This window comes from Manis javanica, chromosome 12 (assembly GCF_040802235.1).
Source record: "Manis javanica isolate MJ-LG chromosome 12, MJ_LKY, whole genome shotgun sequence".
Lineage (NCBI taxonomy): Eukaryota > Metazoa > Chordata > Mammalia > Pholidota > Manidae > Manis > Manis javanica.
This window is the reverse complement of record NC_133167.1, coordinates 14,015,144-14,033,602: the sequence shown is the minus strand read 5'-3', so window position 1 is coordinate 14,033,602 and position 18,459 is coordinate 14,015,144. Positions and strand designations below refer to the sequence as shown.

General features: G+C 42.5%; 1 protein-coding gene across 1 annotated transcript in view; it reads left to right on the top strand.

The window, feature by feature from the left end:
* Positions 1-18,459, top strand: part of SGPP2 (sphingosine-1-phosphate phosphatase 2) — a 104,717-nt gene that overhangs the window by 36,449 nt on the left and 49,809 nt on the right. Inside the window, exon 2 of the mRNA XM_037015850.2 lies at positions 3,246-3,404. Within this exon, the coding sequence (XP_036871745.2) occupies positions 3,246-3,404 (159 nt within the window). The remainder of the gene's footprint in view (positions 1-3,245; positions 3,405-18,459) is intronic.

Genomic DNA, 18,459 nt, shown 5'->3' with positions numbered 1-18,459 from the left:
CTGATAAGTACTTAACTGCTTTATTTTGGTACATAATATTCCCAAGAATATGGAGGCACGTATTAGCTCTCAAGCTATTTAATCACATAGGCAATGATGTTATCTAAAAAGTCCTTTGCGTGTCCTGTATATATATGTTGATGTTTTAATTTCAGCTTGGCTTTTTCTGTTCCCAAGATGTAGAGAATATCTAGCTCTCCCCCCACAAAAGAAATCCTAAGAAATGTAAAAATTGTATCTAAAGATATTGTAACTCCAGGGGAAAATCCCAGGGCAAAATACCTTTGAAATCGAAATCAGTCAAAGTGAGAAATGAAGTGGGAGAAACCCCTTTTTTGCTTACAAGCAGTCGTCCACTTCTGCTCTCCTGTGTCTCTCTGGACCAGGCTGCAGGAAAAAGGGCCCCCACCCAGCCTGTCCGGTTCAGATATACCCTGGCTGCCTTTGTTATATTACCTATTGATGTGGAGAGGTACTACTCCTCTCCACCCCTTGGAAACACCTATTGATATGGAGATGAATCTGAAAGTATTGCAATTTTACCCACAGATATTAATTAGTAATATGTAACACTAAAGCAGTTTGCTGTCATGCCTGATGGTCTTTTCAGTTATTTGCTGAATTTAAGGCATGGAACTTGGTCTCAATTAAATCTCTAGGGTAGGGAAGTAGTTGTTGCTGCATATTTATAATGTCATATAATACTTGGGCACTATGAAATGGCACAAGGAGGGGTTTGACTGTTGTCATTATTTTGACAAAATTTCCCCTTGTAAAGCTTCAAAACAGGATGGATTACCAGTGTGTCTGTAATAGACTAATTTTTATGTAAAAGAGTCTCTTTACAGGGTTGCCCTCAAGGTCAGGTCTGTTGGGTATATACTTACAAAACAGAACCTGCAGAGATTAGTCCTCACATCAGAGGAGTTTGTCACTACTTGTCATCCTTTGTCCTTCCTTGTTCTTCAAATCCAGTCATTATATCTTGGCAGAGGGATGAAATGATACTCTTCCTTCTTTAATTCATTTTGTGCATGATCGTCTTTCCTATTTAGGATGGATCTATGGCCATTCTCTCTAATTTGAATTAATTTAGAGGTAAAGTTCATCCCCCAGGAGAGGTGACCTTTTAGATTACAACATGGGCTGCCCCGAATGGTAACTTTCTCCAGGCTAGTACCTTGCACTGCTTGGCTTGAGGCTGAATTCTTGAGCTTACTATGGCTGGTTTAGAACAAGTCTGATACACTTCTAGTGCCAAGAGCAGCGTCAGCTTCCCCCTGAGGCACAGGGCTCTGTGGGGGAGTTAGAGATGCCGGAATAAAATCGGGAACCTCTTAGAGAAAGAGAGGAATGCTTACTTGGTAGGCAGCCAACGGTGCCAAGTACAGTTAATGTTCTTGCAGTTTCCAAGGTCATCTTTTTTTTCCTTAAGTACAAAAATACCCTTGGCCTTTACAAGGCTTCAAACACAAAGTTGGTCCTTTAAAAATTCATTCCCCCAAATTATACTCTTTGGCGCCCCCCAGAAGAGCTCCTTGAAGCTAGGCACCATGCCTCACTCAGCTGAATATTCTTGGTACCCAGTGCAGGTTCTGGGTCATCACAGGCACATAATAAATATTTGCAGAATAAATACATTTAACTTATTTTCTGAATTCCCCCTGGATTCAAGGACCTCAGACTTCATGTAAAACAAAACAAAGCTCAAATCCAGACCCACACAAGTGTTTGTATAGGTCTTCCTATGATAGGGCTGCCTAACCTCTTCTCCAACTTCAGGGTTGGCATTCCAGTTTGAATTTATTTTTATAAAGTTTATAAAGACTATCATAAGTAGCATGAAAACTCAAGTTTTTAGATTCATTTAACAGGGTGACGGTGTTTTTAGTTGTTCTATTCATGTTTTAACTGCTTAAGTCTTTTTTTCTTTCTGCATACTACTAGGTTAAGAGGGAGGGCAGAATGATAGAAAATGGGAGTGTATTTGTGCACTTGCTGTGTTTCTTACACCCTCCCTGTAGTGCATTGGCTTTACTAGTCCTTGAAAAAGTAAACTAAAAGTGTTCATTGGCAAGTGGCTTTTTCTGAAGTCTTTGTGTTAGTTATCTATTGCTGCTACAACAAATTACCAAAAACTTAATGGCTTAAAATAACATGAATTTATTAACAGCTGTAGTGGTCAAAAGTCCAAAACAGTTCTTTTTGGCTAAAATCATGGTGTGGGTAAAATTGCAATATTTCCAGAATCTCTTGCCTGGCCTTAGTGCATCTCCGTATCAACAGGTGTTTCCAAGGGGTGGAGAGAAGTAGTCCTTCTCCATGTCAAAGGTAATAACAAGGGCGAGCCAGGGTGTATCTGGACCAGGGAGGTTGGGTGGGGGCCCTTTTTCCGGCAGCCTGGTTCCAGAGAGACACAGGAGAGCCGAAGTGGACGACTGCTTGTAAGCAAAAAAGGGGTTTCTCCCACTTTACTTCTCCCTTTGACTGATTTCGGTTTCAAAGGTATTTTGCCCTGGGATTTTCCCCTGGAGTCACACATGGGGTCTGCAGGCCTGCATTCCTTCTGGAGGCCCTAGGAGACAATCTGTTTTTTCACCTTTTCCAGCTTCTAGAGGCCGCCTGCATTCTTTGACTCTTGGCTCCTCCGTCCGTCCTGAAAGCTGGCAGCATAGATGCCTCTCTGGCTCTTGACTTTTCTGCTGCCTCCTTTCCTTTTGTAAGGATCCTTGTGATTCCGCTGAACCCCCAGATAATCCTGGATAATCTCTGCACCTCATAATCATTAATGTAGTTACATCTGCGAAGTCCCTGTTGCCATGCAAGGTAATGTATTCACAGGTCCAAAGGATTAGGTTGTGGACATCTTTGGGAATGTTTTCCTGCCTTCCACAGTCACAGACCCATATGCTGTTCTAGCAGAGTTCATCTCTCTCGAGTTTCTAGCCTTCTGTGTACACAGGAGAGAGGCTTTGGTTTTCTTGTGTGTCTTCCCTTGATTTTACTGTCTTGGATGCTACTTACTTAATTTTATGAAGAACTAATATCTTCTGTGTTTGTGTGGACAAACAGGGGTTAACATCTCTGACAGCAATGTATACTGTCAGTAATGATACTGTAATTAGATAATGGGAGGGAAGCAGCCCCTTGATCGTTGAGGCCCTGTGAGTTTTAGAGTTTTTTAAACTTGCCTTACAGTGACATGTTCAGTGAACTCACAGAGTCTTCTGTCTTTTGTCTTTCAGACATATGTGCAGAAGTACATTGTGAAGAATTACTTCTACTATTACCTATTCAGATTTTCAGCTGCTTTGGGTCAAGAAGAGTTCTACATCACGTTTCTTCCATTCACACATTGGAATATCAATCCCTATTTATCCAGAAGACTGATCGTCATATGGGTTGTAAGTATTACTATGACGTACAACCACTTCTGCTTGTACAACAACTACCTGCTTTGGCATTCAAGTACTTTGTGTATATGCCTTAAAAAAATATTTTTTATATCATGTATTAGAGTTGAATTTTTACTTGGTTTGCTTTGGAAAAATAACAAGAAAAGTTAAAAAGCTGTGAAAACAACATGTTTTGTTTGCAAAACCAAGCAAATGTGATTTCATGTACTCTGACACCACCTCCCTGTGGTTGATTAAAACTAGAAGGGGTGAGACATAGTGTGCTGAGAAGGAAGAGAAACTTTCTGAGAACCCATGGAGGGGCATAAAATGCATTCTTCCAAGAGGCCCATTTTAGTAAATTTGACCAAAAACTGAAACTTGATGATGTTGACTAATAATTCCAGGTGTTATTAAGAGATTACTGTAGACCCATTGGAGAGAACAAAAACACAGAGGGTGGGGCACCCTCCTTGCGGGATCTTCCAGTACAGTGGGGGCAGCTGGTGTAATCCACAATTCAATAGCCATCCCAGGTAGGAAGGTGGAACCCCTTTCTGATGTTTTGTTCTAGGACCCTATTGTTTAACTTTGTTCAGAATAAAATATGTTTCTAATTTTTTGTTCTTAAATTGGAGAGATAGTGAATATTTGTAAGGCAGCAGGGCATGCTGCAAGTGTACGGCTCTGGAGTCAGTGAGCCCTGGATTCAAGTGCAGCTTAGCCTTGTCTGTATGCCCTTGAGCCATACATTCCTCACCTGTAAAAAGTATGCATCTCTCAGAATCATCATGCAGATGTGCAGTGTGTGCACGTGGGAGGACTCTTCAAGTCGCTAGTTGAGCGTGATTATGCATAGTAACTAGTCCAGGAAGGTGAAGGAATCTTAAAGATCAACCAATTTTAAGGTCAAAGATTGTTTTGCTGAGAGAGAGAGCTTCAGGAACAAGGCTGTCAGCTCGGCTATTTCCCAGCTCAATATTCTGCCACTGAAAACAGGTCCAGAAGCTCTTGGCTGTGTGTGGAGGAGTCTGGATTCTTTGAAGCTCTGCTCTGAGAAGCTGTATGATTTGAAGCAAATGACTCTACCACTCTGAGCTTTATTTTTCTCATTTGTAGAGTAAGTTAAGTGGCCTTGATCAGGAGCCCTAAACTTCAATGTCCTCAAAAGCAGGGGAGGGAAGTAAAACAGTGTGGTCCAGAGTAGGGAGGGGTCTTTAGCCCTGATGAGAGGTAGTGGTTAGGTGACTTTCTGATTGCCTTTATTGATTGTGGCTTCAGTTTGGAGTCATCATTTCAAAGGGCTCAAAGGATTTTCTGTTTGAAGCAGAGTTGCAAGTCTTTTGTCAGAGAGGGCAAGTAAATCTTTGCCTGAGAAGGGAAGGAGTGACCTTTGACCATGCGGTTTGTCCCAGGTTTGGCAACCTGTTGCTTGCTTTTAAAAGTAGGTGCATGGCAAGGCCCCAGAGCACCCATGCTGGGAGCTACACGTACTCTGTGGTCCGGTCAGCTGCATCCGTGAGCAGTGTGTGCATTCCTGGCAGGTTCTGGTGGAGAGAATGGCGGCTGGGGTGAGGGGTGGAAGTAGGGGGTAGGTAATGAGAGAGAGAGAGAGAGAGGGGTTGAGAAGTGGGAAGACGGTGCTCTCCTCCCCTCTCCTTCTCTCCCCTCTTCGTTCCTTCCCTTCCCTTCCCTTCCCTAACCGGTGCTCTCCCTTCCCTTCCCCTCTCCAACAAGGCAGCCTTGTTCCCTTCATGAGACTTGGTTTGTCTGCACCGCTGAAGGCCAATGAAGGGAAATTCCTGGTGGTGTTGGGTTGGGGGTCTGAAGGAGGAGCAGCCTGAGGGTCTCCTGGGCAGTCAGCAGCCTGCTGAGGCTGCCTCTCTCCTGTAAGGCTGTCCCTAGATTAGTGGCTGCCTCTTCAAGGGGTGAGGATTCAGAAACGTTAATTACAGGAGGGAGAGAGCCTGCCCTCTCCCAGTTTTAAACATCTTATCTCCGCCAAAGTTCTTAGGAAGCAGCTGTGTTCAGGAGCGCAAGACCTCTTGTCAGTCTTTGTATCGGTTCCACAGTTGTCACTGGCTGACAACAGGTTTTGTTGCTTTTAAAAACCATTTGTTGTGTCAGGAACGACTTACACGGTCTGAAGTAGCCTAGCAGCACTTAGGTTTTACGAACTGCTTTCTCGTCACAGTCGTAATTGTCGCTCCCCTTTACTGTGCATCTTTTATTGCTTTATTGGCACCTGGGTTCATTATCTTCTTTGAGCTTAGTAACAATGGGTTAGTATCATTTTCCTAATTTAATAGATCAGGAGAGTAATACTTCACATAATAAGCCGTTTCCTATGTGGAGCCCTGAGTGTATATGCAATTCCCTGTAATATTTTGCCTCGCTTAGTCCTGCCCGCAATCCTGAGAAGGGTTATTGCCAACCCATTTTACAGACTAAGAAACTGACCTGTAAAAAGTTAGACAGCTTGCCAAGATCACATTGGATTCAGCAGGTTTGACCCTGTCCGCTCAGGCCTCCTGTGTTAGAGGGGTCCACCACAGTCTGGTCCTCTCTTTAGAGAACACAGCCAAGTGATGCGAGGGGCATTCACTGTTGAGTTTTTGTTTTGTTTTAAGAGCTGTTAAAGCTGAGGCTTTTAGCCTTAAAATGTCTTGCCCAAGGCTCTCCTTGTTGTGTTTTAGGTTTTCCTATATTGCATTTATTAACCCTGTATTTTACTTAAGTTTTTTTATATACCTTTCTTGACAAATCAAAGATACTTTATTCCCATAAAATTTAGATAAGCTTTTGTTAAATCAGCTGAAAGACATCAGTCAAGTCATTATTCCCCTTCCTGTCACTTACCAAGGTTTTTAACCTGTCATTGGATTCCAGAGAATCTTCAACATGGGACAGGAAAGGCTGTGAATGGGTTAACTAATGAGATATTCATGAAGAGAGATTGTAGATGGTGCTTCAGAAAGAGTCACTATCCAGTTGGGTGATTATCTGTTCTCTTGTCTTCCATTTTGGCATGGTGGCGGCCCCACCAGCAAATAAAATAGCTTTAAAATAGTATTGCTGTGTCTCAAAGAGGTCAGAAGCAATTTCAATGAAACTGAATGGTGTTCAGCTTTGTAACATGAGGCAAAATTCACGCTTTGCTAAATAGTTATTTTCCATTTAGTAAAGTAGCAGTACAAATAATACCATAATTGATGCGTGGAAGGCTCATTTTTTCTATTCTTACAATATTTTGCTTATGTACTGGTTCTTTTCACAGATACTTCACGGCATTCAAGAAGCAATGCAAGAAAAATTGGGAAAAACATATAAAACCAAAATTAGGGGAAATACAGATAGAATAGGAAATTAAGGCTCAGCCTAAATGTAGCTTGCCGATTCAGAGTTGACTCATAGATTTGTCTTTGAACTTTGTCTTGGCCAAACAAAAATGAAATTACATTATCTACTAGGAAGTAATAAGGCTTATTCCTAAGACAGCAAGCAGCCTGTTCCTGATGCAGGATTGATAGATCCATTAAAGATAATGATGCTTATTGCTAAATTATTTTCCTAGAAACAGTGTTTGGTATTATTACCCCCATCACCTATGTGATAGTGCACATTTGACTCTTCCTCATAAACTGTGTATGTTCTTATTTTTTAATCATTGCTAATATGATGAATGAAAAATGGTCTCTCAGTTAATTTTCATTTCATATATTTTTAGTGAAGATGAAAACATTTTTCAGATTTTTATTAGCCATTTGTATTAACTCTTGTGAACTGTCAATCTGTCTTTTGAGTATTTTCTAAAGGGGCTTTTAAGTTTTGTTTTTTTTTTTCAAACATTCTCACTAATTTTTTTCTCCTTTCCCCTATTTCATCTGTCCCCCTCCATGATAGTCTATTTTCTGTGTTTGAGTCTATTTCTGGTTTGTTTGTTTTGTTTTAAAAATTCTACATATTTGTCTTTCTCTTCCTCACTTAGCATAATGCCCTAGGTCCATCCATATAGTCACAAATGGCAAAATTTCATTGTTTTTTGTGCTGAGTATATATGTACATATATTCAATTGCATATATGTATCACATCTTTATTCCTGCATCTATCAATGGACATTTAGGTCTCCTCTGTATTTTGGTTATTGTTAATAATGCTGTGATAAATATAGGAGTGCATGGTTTTTTCTTTTCAAATTGGTGATTTTTGTTTTCTTCAGGTAAATTCCCGGAAGTAGAATTACTGGGAATTCTATTTTTAGTTTTTTGAGAAACCCCCATACTGCTTTCCATAGTGGCTACACCAGTTGACATTCCCCTCAACAGTGCATGAGGGCTCCCTTTTCTCTGTGTCCTCACCACACTTACCTCTTGTCTTGTTCATATTCGCTGCTCTGACTTGAGTGAGGTGGTATCTCACTGTGGTTTTGATTTTCATTTCCTTGATTAGTGATGTTGAACATCTTTAATTTTTAAATGGATTTTTACCAGTTGTTTTCATATTGAATGATTTCCCATGTTTCAGAGGCAGTATCTTTACATATAAGATTTTTAGGAATTCAAGATAATTCTATCAATAGTGAACTAAGAAAGTTCTTAAAATTGAAGTTCAGTGCTTTTCTATGGGGTGTTTACTTAAGTTTAGGCACAGACCTCACCACTCCCCATAGCCTACCCTTTGTGACCTCCCTGGCTCCTTTAAGGCATATGAAGACTCCTATCTTCGGGCATTAATATTTCTGGCAGTTTCTCTGGCCAGAAAATAGCTTACTCAGGGGTGACCAACCAGTTAAAACCTGGGTTTGTGCTGTCTGAACTCCAGTAAGGTTAGAATTTATCTTGTGTTTTTTCCTTGCCCTTTTTCTCATTTGTAGAAATTCCTTTACCTAACATCAAAATTATATTCCCCAGCATTCTAACCTGTGTGTGGTTATAATTAAGTAATTGTCATCAGATCCAAACTTCCAGGTTTTCTGACTGTGCTTTTCAGCATTACCAGACGTGGTTAGTTTCTCTTCCCGTACTTCATGGCTTTGAGGACTAGAAGCAGGGGGCGCGTGTGTCCAGGGAGAAGGGCACCGCTTCCTCCCTCACAGCTCTGAGGTTTGACCAGAGGTTCCTGGTCCCATAATACCCTGAAAGAAATACCAGGCTGATATTTTTAGGTAGTGTTTTCTGGTTTCTAGAAACAGAAACCCATTCCAAATAGCCAGTAAAGGAGTGATTTGTTATACAGAAGGGACTGTGAGAACCAGAATCCCTCAGGGACTGATGCTGGGGAAGTTTGCTTGTCTGCTACAATTAAGCTGTGACTCCACATAACTGCTTCTTTCCTCCCTGTTGCCAGCTGGCAACCTCCCACCTGTCTTTCAGTTCATATTTTCAAGAGTGTCTGGCTCAGCTCACTGTATAGCATGATTCTGTCTTGTGTCTGGTTGTATATAGGCTGTACCTGGTCCAAACAGCTGTGCTGGAGTAAGGATAGATAATTAACTGGGGCACAGACCCATGGGCCAGGTCAGAATATCAAGAGACTTGGTCTATATTCCTAGCAGTGAGACCCGTTCAAGGTGCTTAATGATTCTGCTGCAGTGTCTATAGCTTTAAAATGAAAGAATTCAGCTGGAGGATCCCTGGAGGCTTGAAACATGGTCATGAGTCTTTATGTGTTTGTGACACATTGAAGAGATTCATTCATGGCATGGAGTAAGAAGAAAAAGAGAGAAAATTGGGTGGATAACATAAAAAAAAATAGAAGGCATGCCATCTCTTTTGCAGACTGAATGCTAATATTGTTTAACTAATTTTGTCTTGTGTTGTGAGTCCCCTCAATATTAGACAGTACATCTGAAATCCATATCAAATCCATCGCCAAATAATTACGAGATTGTGTGCTCTTTTGTACTCAACGTGATCGAAGGGGCAATTTAGAAGAAATGCTTAATTGCTTGGTGAATATAGATTCCTTTTTTTTAGTAGAAGTAAAGTCCTGGTGATAAGGAATCCATAGAGCAGAAGATTCCTTTTGGCACGCCCTTCTGTCCCTACTCTTCCGAGTTAAATTAACTTACATTGGAGAACTGGAGCTTACAAGGATGGGTTTACCATCTCTCACATTCTCATTACTGAAAGCAAGCTAGCCGATACCTGACAACACAAAGCAGAGCTAAAAATTACGTGTAAATTGTTCCCACAATCTACTGCTATAGAATCTAGGGAATTATTCTGTATAACAGTTCCATAAATTTGTTAAGAGGTGAACTTTGTGATTACACGTCAGAACGGAGTGGTGTCTTTGGGTGTGGGCGGGCTCCCCTCTGGCTGTGTCACCAGGGGGATGTGAGGCCTGGTAAGGAAGGAGAGGAAAAGAGCCTGCCCCATCCTGGGTGATTCATAACCCCTAGACTGGGGTCAATTTTAGTGCCAAAAGATGACTTTAAATGTGATTATCTCCTAATCTTCTGTTTAAACCACTACCACGTTCACTTCAAAAGACTGCCCTGCTTGTTAAATTGGTTCTTGCCTGAGATTAATGAGTCTTGAAAAGTATTCAACAAAGGCCAGATTGTAACCCTGGCTAACTCGCACTGAAGGAGATAGAATTAGGCGTCAGGGATTCTGCTCAGTTCCTCTGAAGTAGAATCTTGTAATTCAGTCTTAGTTAAATATTAAGTCAGTGTCTCTGGGGGGTTTGTTACATAAACTGTATTGATTTGGTTTTGTAACACAATAAGGAAATGTTGTGGGGTTTCGTGTAGGTTTAAAAAACAACAGCCTTAAACCTGGACTGTGTGGTGGAACAGATAGATTCGGATCTAATTATCACCAACAGTACCTGAAAAAGGTCCCCCCAACCTCTCTCTTTTAAGATGATGGCTGGAAAATGTGCCCACATTCTTCCTTAACTGTCCTGCCACCCCACCCCACACTACTGTCCTGACTTCCTCCCACTAAGACCCATGTGCTGGGTTTGGGGTTGGTTTGGTTTGGACTGAACAGAATTCTAATACTCCCAGATGGACACCAGCACCCCTACCCACTCCCCAGCATTGCTTCTAAGTGCTTCACTGAATTTGTCACTTGGATGTGTGATTACTTTAAAGCTTAGCTAGGTATAGAATTGTTTGGAATACCAGGGGCCTGAAGGCAGAATGTCCTCAGGGATGAGATTAGACTAGATCTGCTAAAAGGATGGGAAACACCGTTCAGACAAGAGTTGGATGTGGAGTTTCCTTCTCTCCCTTTGGTTTTATTGTAGCTTTTAATGTTTTATCAAGAAAAACAAATAGCATTTGCCAGGTTACAGCCAGCCCAGAAACCAAGGGGCATCCTGCAGGGCAGAGTGTCAGGAGTTTGGTTTCTGTCTGTATTCAGCTGGAGTCTGGCTGGACCAGAACCGAGGCTGTGCCCCCTCACAGCCTGCAGGCTCATCAGCCCCTAGGGGTCTTCACAAAGCACCCTTCTGGACTTGACTCTGTCCCAGATGTTCTCCCACTCATTTCTTTAAAAAAAAAAAACTGAAGAGAATGAGCTAATCAATAGGCCATGAGGGCCTTTCTTTCAAATGAAATTTTCCAATAAAATCTTTACCAAAAAAAAAAAAATCTTTACAACTCAATTTGTTTTTTAACCAATCACTTCCACTTGCAAAAAGAAAGCTACTTTCTTGAATGGTTTCAATTCTCACAGCAGCTGCTTACTGAGCGCCTCTACAAGCCAGGTGTTTTACATACAAGAACCCCATATCACAGAGGAGAAAACCGAAACCCAAAGGAGGGTGGGTGCTTTACCCACTGGGATGCAACCAGTGAGGGGTGTGCACACCTGGTTCTGTCTCCCAGGCCCGCCCGCTCCATTCCACTGCACCATCTCACTTCCAGTGGCTAAACTTCACTTTCCCCCATCTAATTATTCAAGAATGTGCTGGCCTATTTTGTTGGAAAGGCTTCATATATCATCACAGCCGTATTTCCAAAGTGCCTTGCTTGAATGGTAGCCATGTCACAGATTTCCCAGACATTCACCTCCCAGTTCTCTTTGCTGTGCCGCTCTGAGTAATCCCCACTTATCAGACTGTGTGTCCTAGATTTTTTACATTTCCCAGGAAGGTCAAAGGAGGGACCTAAGAGAGGGCAGAAGGGCCTTGGTACCTTTGTGTCAGGGCTGGAGGCCAGTGGCTTGTCACGCTAGGCCCACACTCCACTTCCTTATCCTATTTTGCAAAGCAGCCAAGTGGAAAGGAGGAGTGAGGGTGAGTGGCCTTTGTCCTCTTAGGAGGTGGGGTCGGCCCCATAGGACTGTCCCTGCCTGAGGGCAGAGAACCTCCTGGGGGAAGGCGTAGCATTTTCCCGGGCGGGCGTGTGCCTCCTGCTTCCCAGACTTCCCACCACTGGGGGCCTCACCAGCCCCGCACCCACGCCTATCCAGCCCTCGGATACAAGGGCCAAGGAGCCTTACATTCTTCAGCAGCTCTCCTCCACTTTTGAGGATTGAGAAGTGGTCAGGAAGGGCTTTATCAATTAGTGCTCTACCAGATTACAGCTGGAGAGGCCATAATTAATCTTGGCCTCTGGAATTTTCTGGAAGCTTGAGAACTACCAGACAAACCCATTCATACTAGCCAGTGGCTGTCACCTCCCCTATTCCCTCTCCTCCCACCAGCGCAGCACTGGAGCTTCCCCAGAGGAGCCTTTTGAGCCTCCTCTCCCGGAGCCAACAGGGGCTCCCCTCCCCATGTACAGGCCCTGCTGCCAGAGGCCAGCCTCGGCCCTTCTGCTCCAGTGGCCTCAGTGGGCACGCGCAGTGGCGCCTGTGAGGCAGAGTGAATATATAGTTTTCAAGGAGCCACAGTATAACTGCTTATGAATAAATAACATTTTAAAAGTTGTAAGTGTAAGCCGCATGTGGCTATTGCCAACACAGTGTGACTACTCCCTGGAGGAGCATAGCCTCTGTGCGGGCCTTCAAAGCAGTGAGAGCTCTCGGTGCAGCCAGTGCTATTAGTTACTGAGTCTCAACTGTGTGCTAGACACGGGGACTTTGTAAATATTGTTCAGCGAGGCATGGGCACTATTATTATTCTCCTTTTCAGGGTGAGAAAGCAATATGAGGATGCCAGCCATAGCCAGCAGGGAGCTGAGGCAGGATTTGAACCCATGACTGTCTGATTGCAAAATCTTGGCTGTGAACCAGTACACTTAACTAGCCTCTTCTTTGATTATGTTGAATATACCCCAGCAGTTTGTGTATTAGATGTGCTCAGTTAATTTTATGTTTTCATTTTACAAGTAGTGAACCACATGAATAAAAAATTTAAGAAAAAAGAGTTCCCTAATCCTACCTCATTTATTGATTTGAGGGTGATTCACCTTTTCCATCTCTTTGTCCGTCTGTCTGTCTACCTCTATCTATGCCATATTTGATCACAGTATGTATATGTTGCTTGGTGATAAATGGTTTGATAGAAGATTAAACTGACTTAGAGTTCATGATAAATGGATAAAAAGTGGGGAATGTGATTGGGGGTGACTCAGGAATCTTTTCACCTAAAAGGAATAATTGAATCAAAGAAGGATTTATTTACTTTAATTAGGAGACTTATATTCTAATCCAAGTGATAACTGCTTGATCTCTGTTTTCTGTAGTACGTGTTTTAGGCATAAGAGTGAGTGAGAAGCCTCCCTGGGGGGTCACGGTTAAGCTGTCATTGGGCAGCTGCATCTGGGGAGGTCTCTCCCTGCAGGCTAGGTAAAACCTCAACCCAGTCGGAAGAGGGTTCTTGACGCTGGACGAGAAAGAAGTCACAGGTCGGATGAGTGTAGGTAAGGAAGTTATTAAATCGAAAGTAGTGAATGGCAGCAGGTGTGCAGGCGGCAGAAAACAAGGGAGACCAGGAGGAAAGGGAAGCTCATTGAAGAGCTGGTCGGCGTGGGTCATCCCTTGCAAACTCCTAAAGCCAGGGTCACCTGGAATCCAGTGTCAGCATGAATCTGCACAGCGTGGGAAGCCCCCACCACCCCAGGATTTGGGGGAGCCGCAGAGCACTGGATAGAGTGAGATTATGTTCTGAGAACTTCCCAAGGTAAAGAAAGGAGATTTTCAGGCAGGCTGCTAAAGGGCGTGATCGTACAGCTGCAGTCCTGTCCGGGTCACCCAGATGACAGGTGTTTGCAAGTCCAAGTCAGAGCTCTCAGTAGCCCCTCCCAACTTGTCTAAAGGAGGACAGAGAGTGAAGACTTGTGCTTAAGTCTAGAATGCTGAATGAAATAGCAAAGTAACAAAAGACTCCTACTACTGGAGAGCGCAGAGACGAAGTAAGTTGAGTAGTGAGAAGTCTTGATTTAGGGCAAAATACACACTTGAAGAAAGGGGAGTATGGGCAACCTCAGAGAGGAGGAGCATTTAAGGGCTTAGGAGTCTGTCTTTTAAGGCTTTCAAGAATGGGGCAAAGGGCCAGGGAAGCGGGGGTGTAGGTCTCGGGATGTCCCTCTCTAGCGAGACACATTATGTCACCAGCCACACTCAGTCCTCTAGGTACTCTGTGAGATAAACTTGTAACACAAGGAATTTCTTGACCCTGTTCTTCTCCAAGATAGTGTAACCCTCAAGCAGTGGGAACATAGCATTTATGACTACCTGCCCTGTCTTAAGATAGTGTGGGTCATTGTCTGATTACCATAAAATATGTTAAGAATCTTACCTCCTAACTCCCTGGTTTTTAAAATGGAATCTTTGCCTTAAGATGGGGCCCCTCCTATTCCTACTATACTGTTTATATCTTGGCATTTTTCATCATAGGCAGGAAAAGTTAATCATGATGCTTGTCCCATATCCTTGCTGTACCTCAGGGCTGGGACGGGCTCAGTTTGCTGGCTGTTATGGGTCAGCAATCAGCTGTAGTCCAGAGTTTACTAACAACTGGCCAAGTGGCATTTACCTCTGGGCCTCAGTTTGAGCATCGATGAAATGTGGAGTTGAACTAAATGGCCCCAGGGCCCCTCTTATTTTGAAAGTTTTGTGATTATAAAAATATTGATGGTGGTCCATTTTTTAGGATATTTAGTCTTTAAGCATATGTTTTGGCTTCATCAGTCCCTCTGGACCTATAAAATTTCCCTGGGGTGACCTCCACACACCTTGGCTAGGTTGGCCTACCAGTTTTCTTGGGGTCTCCCATGAGGAGTAATAATTAGTGTGAAAAGGGTCTTTAGGGAGATAGTTAGACCCACCCTGGGTCTGAGCCATTAGGAATCATTTGGCTCTGCAAATGCAGATGAAGGGACAGTGGGATTTCGTGACGGTTCAGGGCTCTTCCTAGTCCAGGCATAAAGCAGTGGCAGACACTAAGCCCACAAGTCTTGCTCTGAGTGTGCGTGTGTGTACAACATACACGCACATACATATAAATTCATTGTTTGCATATGCTCAGATTTAACTCGAAAAAGATGTTATGTCTTTGTTCCTTTTAAAATTAAATTTCTTCTGGTATTCATAGGCACTGAAATCAGGAGGAAAAATATGTTTGGTTCAATTTGAAAATGTTATACATAGCAACTTGACTCTAGGGGGTGGGAAATGACATCCGGAACGTTTTTTCCAAAAACTCTAACTTAAAAATTAACAAGTTGTGAGGAACAGTAAGCTTGCTTCCTTTTAAACTAACAGTGGTAAATAGGCAAAAGCCAAATGGGTAAAATAGGGGAGCTGATTTCTTTATAAAAGGCCATTGTAGGTAAAATTGTAATATTTCCAGAATATCTTGCCTGGCTTTAGTGCATATGCATATCAACAGATGTTCCTAGGGGGTGGAGAGAAGTTCATCTCCATATCAGTGGGTAATTACCTGGGCAACCGAGGGCATATCTGAACCTGAGAGGTTAGGTGAAGGTCTTGTTTTTGCTTCTGCTGGATCAGGAAGGAGAGACAGCTGGGTTTTAGAGGTATTTTGCCCTGGGATTTCCTCTCGCCAGAATTACAGCCATAATAGAATGCCTAGGCCCAAGGGGAAAATTAAACTCTGAATTGAATACCAACTCTGTAATGGATTGCACACCTGTATAAGGGTGCTGCAGGATGTGAGTCCTCCCTCGCCTGACCAGGCCCTAACAAGGGATTGTTAAGTGTAGGCTATGTGAACTAAATGAGGTTGAACAATTCTCAGTGTTTGACTACATAATGGGGTAAAGTATTTAGTCCTGAACTGTCACACAGGGTGGGGATGGACAGAACGTCTCCATTTTTCTCTAAGCAACAAAGACCACAATGTGGCTGTTTAATAATTAAAATTAATTTTTTTTTAAAAAAGGACATGTCTCATTCACTTGGGTAAGCATTCCAAGCAAGCTAAATGTTCTTTGAGGCATTGGCCTGTTGGAAGCTAGATTCAGAAATTTAAACCTAAATTTGTATTGTAGGAAGATTTTAGAATGTGTAAGCCCAGAGTTTATGCTTAAAAAGAAAAAAATCTAAACAAATCCTACCATTTGCAACAACATGGATGGAGCTAGAGGGTATTATGCCCAGTGAAATAAGCCAGGCAGAGAAAGACAAGTACAAAATGATTTCACTCATCTGTGGAGTATAAGAACAAAGGAAAACGGAAGGAACAAAACAGCAGCAGAATCACAGAACCCAAGAATGGACTAACAGTTACCAAAGAGAAAGGGACTGGGGAGGATGAGTGGGAAGAAAGGGGGCATTACGATTAGCATGTATAATGTGTGTGAGGGGCACATAGGGATGTGCAACAGAGAAGATAAGTAGTGATTCTACAGCATCTTACTATGCTGATGGACAGTGACTGTAATGGGGTTTGTGGGGGGCACTTGGTGATGGGGGGAGTCTAGTAAACATAATGTTCCTCATGTAATTGTAGATTAATGATACCAAAAAAAAAAAAAGTCTCCTAATCTGCAAAGAATGTTGGACTCTCTCTCTTAGGGAGCAATCAAAAGGGTGTGTCCTTAACACTGAAAGGATCATTAAAACTCTGCTAAGAGCCCCAATTTCAGAAAACCAGTTGCCTGTCTTTATTTAAAACATCTCTGCTGCCTAAAAGGATGTTTAAAGGTGTGCTAATCTGTTATCTGGCTCTCTTGTGGATGTTAATTTTGTGCAACTTTACACATTCATGAGGGATATATTTAAAGGGAGATTTATAAAAGATATATAAAACCACCTAGAGCCTTTTCAGGGTGTCACCTTTAAGACTAAAATATAAAGAGCCATGCATGGCATGGGCTCTGGTTCAGAAAATATCCTTTATTAAGTAGAACAGAAGTTTTGTGATTGAAATTAACCCAGAAAAGCCAAACAGCTGGATATAAGCAAACTCTGTAGAAATAGATACTACCATATTTCTTATCTAAATATGTCAGGAGCATATAAATAGGTTCCACTCATGGGATGTTAAGTTTCATGAATCAGTCATTGTTTCCAAAAATAATGTTAAAAAGAAGCAGCATACAGCTTCACAGATGGCATAGCACCTCCAAGTATATCTCAGTCTAATGTCATTTTTGCAACTTATTAATGGTGACATTTACATATGATGAAGTGGGGAATTGCAATATTAATAACACCCAGATCTCATTCTCAGTCTGTGAGTAAAATTGTAATATTTCCAGAATATCTCGCCTGGCTTTAGTGTATATGCATGTCAACAGGTGTTCCTCAGGGGTGGAAAGAAGGCATCTCCATATCAATGGGTAATTACCTGAGCAACCAGGGCTTATCTGAACCTGAGAGGTTAGGGGGAGGTCTGTCTTGCTTCTGCCAGAGCAGGAAAGAGATGGCCCCAGACTGCAGTTTGTAAGCGATAAACAGGTCTTACATTTTATTTCTCCCTTTGACTGATTTCGGTTTTAGAGGTAACTTGCCCCAGGATTTCCTCTCCCCAGAGTACACCATCCAGCCACCTTCTGACATCACTGTACTGTGTCCAGCCTAAAATAAAGGCTCTCCTTTAAGGAAAGGAATCTTTGGAAAGGGCCTGCAGGCTAGACTGTAGGTGTTAGATGTAGAGAGAATATTTGTAGATGGGGAAATGTACCCTTTATGAAAGTTCAAAAAAACCACAATCGTATATTGAATCACTATAAGATGTACTGGGGATTTAAAGACAAGACTAGGCCATTTTTGGTTTGGCTTTTCTTTAATTTTAAAGGAAAGTTTGTACCTTTTCACTCAGGGCTGGAAGTTCTGGCCTTGTCTAGTGTCAGCTGCTCAGAAAGCTTCTGGCAGCTTTTCTTCATCTTGCCCTTGACCTGAGAGGTGCTGATAGTTTGAGAGCCTTGAGGGGGATTTGCTAAGGTCAGAGCTAATCTTAAAGTATAATCACTGAAGCCCTTTGAAGTCTGCACTTTCTCCTGCACATCAAAACCCGATTAGATAAAGTGTTCGATATGCTCTTGGCTTAAAAATAAAAGACAGGAAAGAAAGTGACCCTGTTGCATTTTACCTGCGCCAGGAGTTCCTGGAAAACAGGAACCATTCAGATCGTGCTCCCATTCTTCTGTGTTCTAGGAAATGACTCACTAAGGAACTCTCCTTCCCTCTTTGAGGTGGGACCCACAGATGCCCTCTTGTTTACCTAGGACAAGGCCAGGCACAGACCTTCTAGTTCTCATTCTTTGTCTTATAGATGGTTTGAACTCTGCCCCCTCTGGCCCATCAGGACAGTACCTGCTACCTTGACTTAACCAAACGTTAACCTTCTCTCCATCCCAGACCACCCTCACCCCAGCCCCCTGCAGCTCCTCCTTATCCCCCCTGAGAATCAGCTGACCTCAGGGCAAACAGGCTCTCCTCTCCTGTCTACTGTCCTATCCACTTCACCACCCCCAGGGAACATCTTTCTAGCCTTGTTCATTCCACCTTATAAAAGAAAAGCCCTTTTCTGCATAATCTTGGAACGCTTGCCTACCTTACAGACAGGTCTCCCTATCATCACAGTCTCTTCTCCCCTCCTGCAACAATCCTTTCAAATAGAGCCTGTTTTACCTAAATCCAGATTTGCTTTTTATTTGATAAAGACGATAAAGTAGAACAGAGAATGTAATCCGAG